The 13,033-nt window shown below is 55.9% G+C and overlaps 1 protein-coding gene across 2 annotated transcripts in view; it reads left to right on the forward strand.

The window, feature by feature from the left end:
- The window catches only part of PRDM11 (PR/SET domain 11), an 80,564-nt gene that overhangs the window by 59,006 nt on the left and 8,525 nt on the right, over window positions 1–13,033 (forward strand). Inside the window, exons 6-7 of one of the 2 annotated variants that reach the window (XM_036260018.1) lie at window positions 2,912–3,333; window positions 6,256–8,413. The exons of the other annotated variant lie outside the window; for it this stretch is intronic. Of the exons in view, the coding sequence (XP_036115911.1) occupies window positions 2,912–3,333; window positions 6,256–6,833 (1,000 nt within the window). The 3' untranslated portion in view covers window positions 6,834–8,413. Of the gene's footprint in view, window positions 1–2,911; window positions 3,334–6,255; window positions 8,414–13,033 lie in introns of those variants that run through there. 2 annotated transcript variants of the gene reach the window in all.

Below are 13,033 nucleotides of genomic sequence, written 5' to 3' on the forward strand. Positions count from 1 at the left end.
GCCCGGGGGCAGCTCAGATGAGCTGGGAACTCCGGGGCCCCCGTTTCGCTGCGGTGCTGCTGGTCTGTACTGTGTGCCGGCGCCCTGCCGCTGGGGTCCGTGGGTGGGTGTGGGAGGTCTGACTCGTCACAGCCTCGTTGCCTTTTTGGTGGCCTCCCTGTGGTGACGGGGGTTTGGATCTGGGTTGGGAGGGAAGGGAGGCCTCATGGTGGACCCAAGGGCATGGGCACACTGTGGCTCAGACCCTCTGTTGGCATCTGTGCGTTTGCGATGCGTGGAGACTGGGCTGAGAGCGTGCTCAGAGGGAGAGGGTGGTTAGAAGATCGCTGTATGTAAACTGTGAGGATTTCCGAGCAGGTGAGAGACTGGGGAGGCTGTGACATTGTCTCCTGTCCCCTTCTCTGTGGCTCCACTGCCCCATTGTGCTCCCACCTGGGAGCCCCAGCCATGGCCTGAACATGGCTCCCCGCTCCTGACCGCCCTCCTCCCCAGCCACTGGGTGCAGGTGAGTCAGCACTCAGTTCACCACCCATCACTGAGGGCCCACTGGGAGTCAGAGCCTGTGCCAGGCGCCCTGCCCTCCCAGCCCCCAGTTCCCCCCCAGGACTCCCACCTCCCACCTTGGAAACCGCTTCTTCTGGAACATTTGTTGAGTGGAGGCGCAGACCGTGTGTGGCGGGCCGGATGCCAGGGGAGGGGCTCTGGACTGAGCCTTCCAGGGGCGCCTGTTGCTGTGGTCTGGCTGTCTGCAAGCCGGGGTCAGGCCTCTCTGCCCTGTCACTTCAGAAACATTAGCCGGTTTCCACCCACCTCTGAGCTTTCAGCTTGGGAACGAGGCTTTACCACAACTCCAAAGACGGGGCTCATCATCAGAGCTAAGTGAGCCACCATCCGCACCCCAGAGATTCCGACTTACTTGGGCTGGGATTGAGTCCAGGGCACTGGTGTTTTTAAAGCTCTCCATGGTGATTCTGATGCGCCGTTAGTGTTGAGAACCACTGCTCTATACCGATCTTCGCGCTTCAGGGGTAAACTGAGGCCCAGAGCAAGGCAAGGTCGTGCGGTCAGTGGCAGAACAAGGACTTCTGAGCTCGTGTTCTTTCTGCTTGTGCACAGGGCAGGGCGTCCTGAGCCTCGTGGGGGGTGGGTTCTGCCACTGCCACCGACTGGCCTGGGATCCGCCCTCTTCCTGCTCCAGGCGTCATTCTGATCAAGATGACACCAGGGTCGTCACAGCGGTGGGGCCCTCATCTCACGAAGACTCCAGGAGTGGGTGGGGCTGGGGGTGTGGTTTGTTGCCGTGGAGATGCCCCTCCGGGTTCGTCGTGGGCGCCCTCCTGCCCCTCCGTGTGCAGCTGCCATTTGTACACCTCCTCATTTGCAGGCACCGCCACGTGCACTGTCACAGCCTAGGGTCTTGCAGAGGATCTAAAGGAGTCAGTTTCCTCAAAGGAGGGCCCGGAAGAGACCGGGCACCACGCACTGAGCGCTGACTGTGGCAGCCGATGCAGGTGCTCTGCGTTCATGAAGTCAGTGGTCCGTGACCAGGGGCTGTTTGGGGCTGTTTGGCCCTTGGGGTATCTGGCAGTCCCTTCAGGCATGTTTGGCTGTCACAATTCTACAGGTGGATGCTACTGGGTGCTTCTGGGCAGAAACCAAGGATGCTAGTTCAACTCCTATACTGCCCCGGGCACCCCTGTCCCCCTAACAGAGAATTTTTCAGCCCCAAATGCCAACAGTGGTGAGATGGAGACACCCCTGCATGCAGTCCTCCTGGCGGCCCTGGGAGGTGGCCCTGCGGTCACCACCCTTGTTTTACCGAAACAGGTTTGCAGAGGAGACTCGGCCTGTAGTCCCAGGTCTCTCCGAGTGCCAGACCTGGCCTTGGCTGGGCGGGGGTTGGGGAGGAAGTGAGAAATGAAGGGTCTTTGTGCTCCTGGCCTCTCCTTGAAGCTTCAGCAGTCAGAGAAGTGGTCAGGTCCCAGGCCTCCCTCCGTTCTCCGACTTCCTGTCTTGGGTGGACTTTTTGGCACTAAAGGGTAGACAGAATCACACCGAGTTCCAGAGCAGAGGCCAGGCCAGGAGGGGGAGGGCCACGCTCTCCCCTTGCCCAGAGCTCCCCTGGCTGCTCTCGCAGGTAGAAGCTGAGGTCACTCTTGGTCTCTGTAGAAAGGGAAGAAATGGAACTTGCCTTCCGGGGGGCGCTTATGGGCTCCTCCCCTTCCATCCGCGAGCTGCCAGAAGCCGCAGCAGCCTGTGCGGAAAAGGGGCGGCTGCCAGCCAGCGCTCAGTCGGAGGGGAGCCTGCACATGGCCCGAAGTGGAGACTTGGGGGCAGGGGCAGAGAAGACAGCCGCGGGACAGAATGAGCTCTCTGTGACCAAACCCTGATTCTGGGTGTCACCAGCAAGGCCACACACCATGGAAGGCCACTATGAATAGTCTCCCTGTTTAATTATTCCTCCTCCAAGCCATTTATAGAGGCGGTGGCCACATCCGAACCCCAGTGAGCATTCTTTGTTCCTGTTCAGGGCTTTAAAGCTCTTTTACATCCCTGTGCCTTCCCCACCTTCGTAAGAATCCCCTAGGCGGGTGTGGTTGTCATTCCCTCTCTGGACGGGGACAGAGGGCTGGGAGAGGCTGAGAACTGCCCTGGCTGGCACAGCTAGTCAGGTAAGGCAGGGCCCGGAACCCGAGGCGGTGGGCTCAGCCCGGTGCTCCCACCCGGTGTGCCTGCGTGGCTTCTGCCTTCTGAGGAGTAGAGGAAGGAGCAGGGTGTAGTGGTGGTGAGCTGGTGTGGGCGCCCAGGTGCCCTCTGGCTCCTCAGCTGGGGGCCAGCATTAGGAAGGAGGAGGACCACCCACGTTGACGGTCTTTTACCCAATTGTGCTTTGTGGGATATTCAACCCAAGGAATGTGGCACCCCTGGCTGATCGTAAGCGGAAGCCCAAGTTCTCCAAGGAGGAGCTGGACATTCTGGTCACCGAGGTGACCCACCACGAAGCTGTTCTCTTTGGGAGGGAGACCATGCGGCTGTCCCATGCCGACAGGGACAAGATTTGGGAAGGCATAGCTCGGAAAATCACCTCTGTGAGCCAGGTCCCCCGCTCTGTCAAGGACATTAAGCACAGATGGGATGACATGAAGCGGAGGACCAAGGACAAGCTGGCCTTCATGCAGCAGTCCCTGTCGGGCCCCGGGGCCGGGGGCCGGGCCCCCGCCATTGTGCTCACTGCCCACGAGAGGGCCATCGAGTCAGCACTGCTCTCGGCCCACTCCGGCCGCAGCTTCCCCAGGGCAGAACTGGACGGCACCGACAGCCCTTCGACCAGCTGTGAGTACCACCTGTCTCCCCTCCCCAGGCTCCTCCTGGTGGCTTCCCATCCACTTGCCACTCCTCTCTTCTGTCCCTCTTCGTCTCGTGCATCTTTCCATTCTTCCCTCTTTGTCCCCACTCTGTCTCCTCCACCCCTTTCCGTTCATTCATTCTAGAATATTTCCTGAACACTGCGCCAGGAGTTGTGTATAACATCTACACTGGCCCTGCTCTTGGGGAGTTCCTAGACTCGTGGGAATAGACAGACTTTAAGTAAATAATTGCACAAGGAAATTTGTAATGATGGAATGAGGGACCAGTACAAGGGGTCCTGAGGGCTGACTTCACGGGTGTGTGACCTGTGCCATCACCCGGGACCTGGGCTCCGTGCGGGGTCAAATGCTCTGCTGCTCCCTTCCCGAAACTCATCCTAGTTTTGAACAAGGCACCCTGCGTTTTCATGTTGCATTTAGCCCTGCAAAGGATGTAGCAGCCTTGTCTGAGAACAGGCAGTGGTGGAGCAGCCTCCACAGGGGCTGGGGAAGCTCCCAGGAGGGACAGTTGAAGTGAGGTGCAAAGGGTGAGTAAGAGTTAAGCAGGCCGTGATGCGTGGGGCGCAGAGGAGGGGCGGGGCGGGGAGCCTCACAGGCAGAGAACAGCATGTACAAGGCCCCGCATCAGGAAGGCGCTTGGCACGTTCCAGGAACAGAGAGGAGCCAGGGAAGCCCCATGGAGCAGGCGAGGGGGAGGGGGTGTGAGAGGAAGCCAGCCAAGTCTTCAGGGCCCAGGCCACGGAAAGATCAGTCTCTCTCTCTGTCTATTGCTAACATCTTTATTTCTGTGTTATCTCTGCCCTCCTTGCCATTCTGCCTTCTCCCACCTCTCTGCATTCTGCCCCTTGCTGTCTGCCCCGAGGCTCCCCCTAGGATTCCTCTCTGTGCTCAGTGGGTCCCCTCCCGTCCCCTCTACTTCCTGTGTCTCAGGACAGACTTTGACTCCAGGGTCTGGGGTGCCGCCAGGGTCTGGGGTGCCGTCAGGGTCTGGGGTACTGCCAGGGGTTGGGGTGCCCCCAGGGGTTGGGGTGCCCCCAGGGGCTGGGGTGCTGGATCTGGACCAGCCCTGTGTGTTTCTAGCTGGGGCTCCCCAGAACGGGGAGCAACCGAGGCCCGTCTGTGCTGGAGCTGTACCCGCCTCGGTTCTGCTACTGCACCCCCCCCACCTCCTCAACTCACAGTCCCAACTGGAGGCCACCTGGCCTTCTGGGGCAGGGGGGCTCCAGAAGCCGGCTGCTGGCCAGCCCACAGGAAGGTGGTTCACAGAGACCCGGCCTTCCCTTCCCAGGCCCCTTGCTTTTGGGATCTGCTAATTTCCTGTTTGGCTGGGGCTCCTGACAGGTGGCCATCCAGACTCAGATTTTTAGGACTGGGAAGGAATGTGGAGACCATCTAGTCTAACTTCCTTGTTACCCAGATGAGGAGGCCTCTAAGCTCCAGAAACAGAAGTATCCCCAGACCCAGGGCTCAGACCCGGGCCTGCCAGCTTCCTGTGTATCAGTGTTTTGCTAAGTTTCAGGATAACCCAATTAGGAGAAAAAGAAGGAGGCCCAGCACCCTAAATCCTGCCCTGTTCACCCCTCTGTCTTATCAAGGGTGAAGGTGATGAGGTTACCAGATGTGACCTGGGCTGGGCAGGGGGCCCGAGACCCTCCGCTGCTGGCTGGGCCAGCCCCTCCTCCTTCCCCGGCAGCGAGCAGCTGTTCCAGTACTTGGCCAGGGGCTCGCGGGATGAGGCCCTGGAAGGGAAGGAGCAGCAGCATCTCAGCCCTGCCTGCTCCTTCCAGCCCAGCCACGCCAGATCTGGTGGCCCCCGTCCCAGGGGCTGGCTGCTGTCCCACCGAGAGAGAGGGAGAGGCAATGGCTCTTACTGTGCTGGCCCAGCTGAGACCCCAGGGCTCTTGGGAGGCCTTCGGCTAGGGCAAGATAAATCTGTCTGCCCTCCCGTCACCTCCCCTGGGGGTAGTTCTGAATTTAGCCCCTCGGGTACAGGTGTGCCTATCCGTAGGGTCAGCCTGTACGTTTTTTTATTCCCGCATGGGAATCAGCTTATAACCTGATCACAAGGGGGCCGAGACCTCCGTGTGCATGGGCTGGGCCTCTCCATGTGACTGGCTCTGTGTCTGATGGTCCCTGTGTGCCATCACACGCTCCTGGTAGGAGTGGCATGTCTGTCCAGGCAGCCTGCCTTGAGAGGCCAGGGGGATATCAGAGCAGGTTGCAGGAGTAAATGTCCTACTCAGCACGCACTGGGCTTGTCTGTTCTGGCTCCATCCCTTGCCTCCCTTCTGTAGCTCTTCAATACTTCCCTCCCACCTGCTGTGTGACTTAAAGGTGCAGATTCCAGCAGGGCCACAAGGTGGCCCCAAACAACTCAGAAATGGCCTCATGGAGGCTAGAACTCAGTGGTGTCAGAATTCCTTTTGGCAAGTGCCCCTCTGTCATCTTTGCCAAGTGCCTTTGCGTCTGTTCTCTGGGTAGTCTTCCCAACAGCCTACTAGGTGGGCAAATGGTCGGGAAGGTAAACAGAGGAGTCGTTATCTTTGATTTGCAGAAACTGAGTCACAGAAAGATGAGAGCGAACGGGTTGACATGCCGTCACTGACCTGGGCTCTCTCACACTAGCCTGTCGCTGTTCCTGTGAAGGGAAGGAGACAGGGCACTGCGCATGCTCATGCCTCTCCCCGGGGTGCCTGGCCCACATACCTCAGGGATTTGGGGAGCAGGTGTTTCTCCACTGGTGGGTGGGCAGTGGGTGTGTGCCGAGCCAGGCTGAGTGGTGATGGGAGGGAGATGCTAGGGTAATTTGGGGGGGGGATCCAAGCCTAGGGTTGCCCCCTTTCTCCCTGTTGTAATTGTTTGCCCTTCTTTGTTTCTGTTCCCCAAGATGATGAAGATGAGGAGGCACCCGGGCCCTCGAGGCAGGCTATGCGGGTATCCCTGCAGCAGTCACTGGAAGAAGAGGCCCACCTGGCCAGGCCCACCCTGCTCCGCTCTTCTTCCTCCTCTGACCAATCCGAGACAGTGGGCCCTAAGCCAGAGACCCTGCCCCGGCCCTCACCCCAGGCCCAAGCCTCCTGCAGGACCCCTCGGCCACACCCCAGCCCACCCGGCACGAGCCTTGACTGGCAGCTCCTCCACGCCCACGCCCAGCAGACTGAGATGTTCCAGCAATTCTGCCAGGACCTGGTGACCGTGCACAGGGACATGGCAAACAGCATGCACGTCATCAGCCAGGCCATGGCCGAGCTGACCAGCCGTGTCGGTCAGATGTGCCAGACGCTGACAGAAATCCGGGATAGGGTTCAGGCATTTCAGCGGGGGCCAGATGAAGCAGCCCCCACAGGCTCGACACTCCAGGCCGAGGCTCCCCCACCGGAGCCTGCACAGGCTCCCGCAGCACCAGCCCCAGCACCAGCCCCTGCACGGACTACCAGGTCTCGGAAGAGAAAGCACAATTTCTAACCTGGCCAGTGTGCACTGAGAGGAAGAGAAATGGAGGAGGGGTGTCTGACCTTGAGACAGGAGCCAGTCTCATGCCCAGGTCCGGTGGCCCTCGTAGGACTTTGGGGGCACTGTCATCTCCTCACTGAGTGCAGGCTGGCTTCCCTGTGCTCTAACAGAGCATGTATTCAGCCCTACTCATCTTTGGCAGTTGCTGAAGATGCAGGAAAAGCTCCCTGCTTGATGCTTGCTTGGCCTGGAGGGTCAGCCTCCTCTTGGTCTGCACCCCAAGGCAGCAGGCCCAGCAGGGAAGGGGGAGCAAGCGTGGGGCGCATCTGAATGGAACCCTGCTTTCCATCCTCAGGGCTGCTGTGTCAGCCTTCCAGGCCCTGATTCTGCTGCTTTCAAAGGGGGCGAGGCCTAAGGATGGGCGGGCGGAGCCCAGCCCTTCCAAGAGGGGTCTGTCCTCCCCTCCCCCAGGGCTCTGACCCTGGCGGGTGGTGCCCCCCGCCTTGGCCTTCCGCTTGCCCTCCTGTGTGTGTGCTCAGCTGCTGTGCTTGCCTTTTGTGGAGTGGGGAGAAGAATGGGATGATGCTGGAGGAAGAAGACTACCTGGCGTTCTTAGGGAGAGCACTGGATGCTTTTCCCTGCACCTGCAGGGCTGTGGTCTCAGTGGGTTCTCAGGACAGCCGAGAGGCAGCCAAGTCAGGTATCATTATCCTCTTGCTTGCCATCATCATCTGCATTTCACAGGTGACAAATAACACAGCAGTTAGTAGGGGGGAGGCAGGACTAGAAGCCAGGTCTGTGGATTTTTTCTAGCTCCTCTGTCGGAGGCCAGATCTGGATGGGAGGGGTGTTGCTTTTTGCCTGCCCCAGTCTCAGCTCTCGAGGTGCGAGTGGGAGGCAGCAGCAGGGTGAGGTGGGAGTCCACCTACCTTACCCTGCGTAAAGGCCAGTGGCTGAGGGGCGGCAGGGCTCAAGTCTCAGGATGCAGAAGGTCACCTGTCCTCTGGCTTCTCCAGGAGCCCAAAGCCCAGAGCTCCCGTTCGTTCCAGGCTCCAGCATGCCTTGCCTCTGCTTGCTTGGGCTGCATACGCATCGGCTACACGTGTCTGTAGCTTCACGTTTCGTTTTGGAGTGTGGGGAGAGAGTGGGCTCTTAGGCTGAGGGAGGGACATGGGGGGCGATGCAGGCTTAGCTCTGACCTGGGTGCGACTCAGCTCTGTGTCCTCTTTGCTCCTTGGCCTAAGACTGACCCTGGCAGAAACTCTCATCCCCTAGCCCTTCACCCTCCCACGCCTCCCCCTAGAGCCATAGTGGGGCTGGGAGGACTGCTGTCCCCAGTGCCTGCCTGGCCACTCCTGGAGTGCTGCTTCTAACCCCAGACCAAACTTCGTCCCTTGTAGGGAGAACGGGGGGCAACTGCACTGTCCCTGTGGCCTTGTCTCCATTTCCCGTTCTGTGGTTCTTTGGGGGTTCCTGCTTGCCCACACTGAACACACCCCTGTCCGACAATCCAGTGGCTTGATTATTGCCTGGCCTTGCCCTGCCCTCCAGTGCTGGAATCAAAGATTGCCTTCCCAAGTACCTTTTGTTAAGACGGCAATAAAAAGAAATTGATCTCACACTTGGAACACACCCAGTCTCCAGCATCTTTCTTTGGTGTGTATTCTCTTTCTCTGCTGCCTGGGAAAACCTCAAGGCCCCCCAAAGCAGGGGTTAGGTGACCGAGGGAAAGCGTGCTGGCGAGGGGGGCTCAGGTGCCCTGGCATGTCCCAGACCCCCTTGCTCCCAGATGCCCTGTATTCGCCGCCCTGCGAGGCCCCGGGAGGAAGGGGAAGGAGCTGAAGGGCTGCAGGAGGCAGAGCACCCACATCTGAAACCGTTCAGCTGCATTTGATTTCTCTGCACATCAAAAGTGAGCTGTTGCTAAGTGAATTTTATTGTGTTTTCCCCCAAAGTAAGTCAGGGGTCCTGGGAGAGATCACTGTTTCTGGCAGGTGACTCCAGACGGGTCAGGGGCTCTGCATTCGCCCGGTGCCTCGGGGACCACCCTGAGGCACGAGCTGCTTTGTTCGGACACCTCCTCACTGACCTCATCTGACTGTCACAGGCAGGGCCCTGCCCACCTGGATCTGAGGCCTCTCAAAGGAGCTGCAGTGGCTTCCTCGGGCTCCTCTTTGGGGTCTCCTCAGCAGGGAGGGGGCCTCCTCAGCAGGGAGGGGACCACCTGACAGGTGCTTTGCCTGGGCTGAGCACCAGTCACACAGATTCTCCCAAGCAGGAACCCCCCAGGTTCTGACCAAGGATACACCCCCCTTCTGGAAGGTTCCATTGGCGTCTGGGTCATCCTTTGCCATTCGTGGTGATAAAGCATGGCCACGAAGTCAAGAGAATCTGATTTCCGGGAGCTGCAAAGATGCCGTGAAACCGGGCCTGGGGTTCCACCAAGGTCAGGTTACCAAGCAGTGACCATCCTGCCTCCCCCTCTGGTCCTGAGGAGGGAAGGGGTCAAGCTGGAAGCAAAGGGGACAAAGAGATGAAAACCCTGGTCAACTTTGGATGGAAAATATTTCAGTTTCTTGGCTTCAGTGGGGATTGTGGGGCTGGCACGTCAAAACAGGAAGGTGAAACGGGGCCAGTGGATGGAAATGAATGGGCAGCCAACTTCAGCTTGAGATAGGGAGTCCCTTCTAAGAATCCGAGGCCCCCGGCCATGCCAAGGGCTGGCTGGGTGATGTTTTGCAGAGGTTGAGTGACCATCTGGTGGGTGGATGCATGATCCAAAGACCCCCCCAAGCCCAGAGACCCAAATGCACGGGGGAACATTGTCCAACCTCTCTCTGGCGAATCTGCCCATTTCTGCCTCCATGCCCAGAACAGCTTCCTTGCCATCGAGACGTACCCACTGCCTTCGTCTGTCCCTTCAACACAATTGTCTCTCTTGAATTAGAACTGGTAGTCATTTCCTGACCCAGCTAGAAAGTACGGTGCACTTGATAAAACACAGTGGGTGAGGTCTGAGAAGTGTGGTCTTAGTGCCCATCTGTCCTGTACTCGGAGTCAGCAAGGAGGTTGGATAAAAACAGTCCATCTCCTCATGAGAGGCCAGTCCAGAATGCACCCCCACCACTACCACCTACCCCCTTGATTGCTTCTGAGGTCTCCAGCTCCATGCCTTGGATTCGAAAGGCTATCAAGTGAACACTGACATTTGCAGAACAGTCTGTTCAGCATTCCCCGCCCCTTCTGATGTACTCTGTGCCTTCTCTCCAGCAAGGTAGCGACTGGGAGACTCGGCACAAAGATGTCCGCTGCCTGGGAGCCATCTGTTCCCGGGAGGGCTCTTGCTCACCTGTGGCCATGGAATTGGACAGGCGTAGCTCTTCATACAGGGGTTGTCGTATGGGGATAGAAGGGGTCTGGGAGTGGATCAACCCATTGGGTGTTACTGTGAAATACTTAAAAGGGGAAGACCTTATCGAGGTATAGTAATCGATGTTGAGATTTAGCTGGCTGCACTTAGCTTGACCTCGGAAGTCATATAGCATAAACATCTCAGGAGGATGGGTTGTTATAATTCACTAAAAGTTGTCATATATATCGTATTTCAAATGTCAAGTTTCCAAACAATCAAATACAACCAGATGCTGAACAAATTCTGATCTGTCTTTGCAACTGCATGGTGACCGATACACAGATTTGGGGTTCTCTTCCTAAATATTGATTTCTTGTTGGGTAGGAAAACACCAGGAGGTGGAAAGAGAAATGGACTTGAGTCTTTCTAAGTCTTCTGATTGTAGAAGTTGCTCTGTAGAAGAAATCCCTGATCGTTACGTGGTCCTCATCTTGTTTTGTCTTATAGTTGAGCGTCAGGGAAAAGTAATACCAGTCTTTAGAGCTTGATGGCTATTTAGAAACCGAAAAAAAGAGAAGATTGTGTTTTCTCCTTGTGTGTTCTTTCCTGCGAAGAAAAAGATGATTGAATGGTTTGCCTTCTGTATCTGGGACTAGGAAAGTTTGGGTCTGCCTCAGTGCGGTTCTGTGCACACTCAGAAGACATCTCAGAGATGGAGAAAGGCAGATGCCTGCAACTGGAGAGCTGGGCCTGGGGAGTACGAATTTGGAAAATGCTTTGTGAACAACAGCGTGGCTGGGTGTCACAGAGATCTCAGTATTGTCTTCACAGTTCAGGGAGACGCACACTCAGGTCGGATGTTGGGAACGCAGATGCGTTAATGCTAAGATCCTGGACAGAAGCAAGTTCTGGGGGTCTAAGTGCCATAAATCTTACACACTCCACTCCCTCCCCGGGTTGCTCATGACTCGCTTCTCTCAAAAGGCAAAGCAGCCAAAGCTGGTGTCCTCTTTTTTTGTCCTGCTGAGTTCTGTGCCACATCCTGTTGCCACAATGGATGGGTCCCTGGGCTCGAGTGGTCCCCTTCATAAGGTCACAGTGTCCTCCAGGGCTGAGCAGAGGGAGTGCACTGGGGACGGTCCAGATGAGAGAGAACAGGATGTACTAGAGGGCGCTGTGCCTGGGGCACCGTGAACGTGCTGCTGGCCACCATGATTGACACCCACACTGGGATTGGCATCCATGTGCATTGTCTCTTTTTTTTTAGGGGGTGGGGGTGGGAGGAACAGTAATAATTGCTTACTGAGGAAAACTTGGGAAGGACAGAAAATTACAGTGCACCTATAATGCGAAGTGAATGCACCTATAATGGATAATCACCGTTCAAACTTCGGTACATTTCCTTCAGGCAGTTTACGGAGGCTCGTTGTCAAAGCATGCTGGGACCACAGAACAGCGATCTTTCAGACCTGCTGCTCACTCCCTTTGTATCAGGACCAGTTCCCATTCATGAGAGATCCCTTGCAAACATTTCTCTGTAGACGAGTCACAGTCCATTGTATGAATACATCATGGTTTATTGAATCATTTCTCTAGTATCAAACATTTGGATGTTTTAGCTTTTGCATTGTTACAAATGATATATAGGAAGCATGGTGGTATGCAGTTTGCATATTTGGTCTGCATGCTATTTTTTTTTTAATGTTTCAAAAATTGTGGCTAATTACACGTAACATAAAACCTGCCATTTTAACCATTTTGAAGTGTACAGTTCAGTGGCATTAAGCACGTTCACACTGTCATGCATCCATCACCATCAGCCCTCTCCAGAGCTCTCCTCTTCCTCCAACTGCAGCTTGATACCCATTAAACACTACATCCCCATTACCTGCCCTCCAGACCCTGTCCCTCGCCCCTGGCCACCACCATTCTGCGTTGTCAATGAATTTGACTGCTCATATGAATGGAATCGTGGTATTTGCTGCTTTGTGGCTGGCTTATTTCACTGAGCATGTGTCAGGGTTCACTCATGTAGCATGTCAGAATGTCCTTCGTTTTGAAGGCTGGGTAATGTTTCATGTGTGTGTACCACGTCCTGTTGATCTAACTCACGCATCGATGGACATTGGGGCTGCTTCCACCTTTGGACTATTGTGAATACTGCTGCTGTGTACATGGGGGTACAAGTACTTGTTTGAGGCCATCTTGCCAGTTGTTTTCAAAGGGTTGTGCCAGTTTATTCGCCACCATTAGTATAGAGACCCTTGTCTTGCCACCTTTGCCAAGACAGATATTATCATTCAAAAAAAATTTTGTGCCAATGAGACAATGTGCTACTTTGCGTTTCTTGTTACTGTGGCTGAATATTTTTCCTGTGTTCATTTTCCGCTTTTTTTTTTTTTTCCTGTGAATTATTGTTTTCCTGGACTGTTCCAAATATCATTCTTTGGACCATGCCAATTGGACAGACTTTGGTTTCTTCCCTGGCTTTTGAGAAAAAATCATCATAGCCTAAGGAAAAGAAGTTTCTTTTTTACTACAAATTTCCTAGACGCGGGTATAGAACCCTAAAACTCCAAATAATTTCCTCTTACCCTTTTGGTCTGTACACCTCTGCAGATGTGTCATCTCACCGAGTGGAGGTGAGTGAGGTGGACTGTCATCTCAGGGGGGATGGGTGAGGGCCATAGATTCTGAGGTTTTGACAGAGCTGTAAAGGTTATCTGGGCATTGCTGAGTGGGCGCTTTATGTGCCCACGTAGGAGCCATGAGTTCTCATGGGAAAAGCATAGACCTCAAAGCCTCATCTCCCATTTATTAGCTGTGTGACGATAGGCAAGTCACTTAGCCTCTCTGAGCC

The sequence above is a fragment of the Molossus molossus genome, unplaced genomic scaffold (assembly GCF_014108415.1).
Source record: "Molossus molossus isolate mMolMol1 unplaced genomic scaffold, mMolMol1.p scaffold_m16_p_13, whole genome shotgun sequence".
Lineage (NCBI taxonomy): Eukaryota > Metazoa > Chordata > Mammalia > Chiroptera > Molossidae > Molossus > Molossus molossus.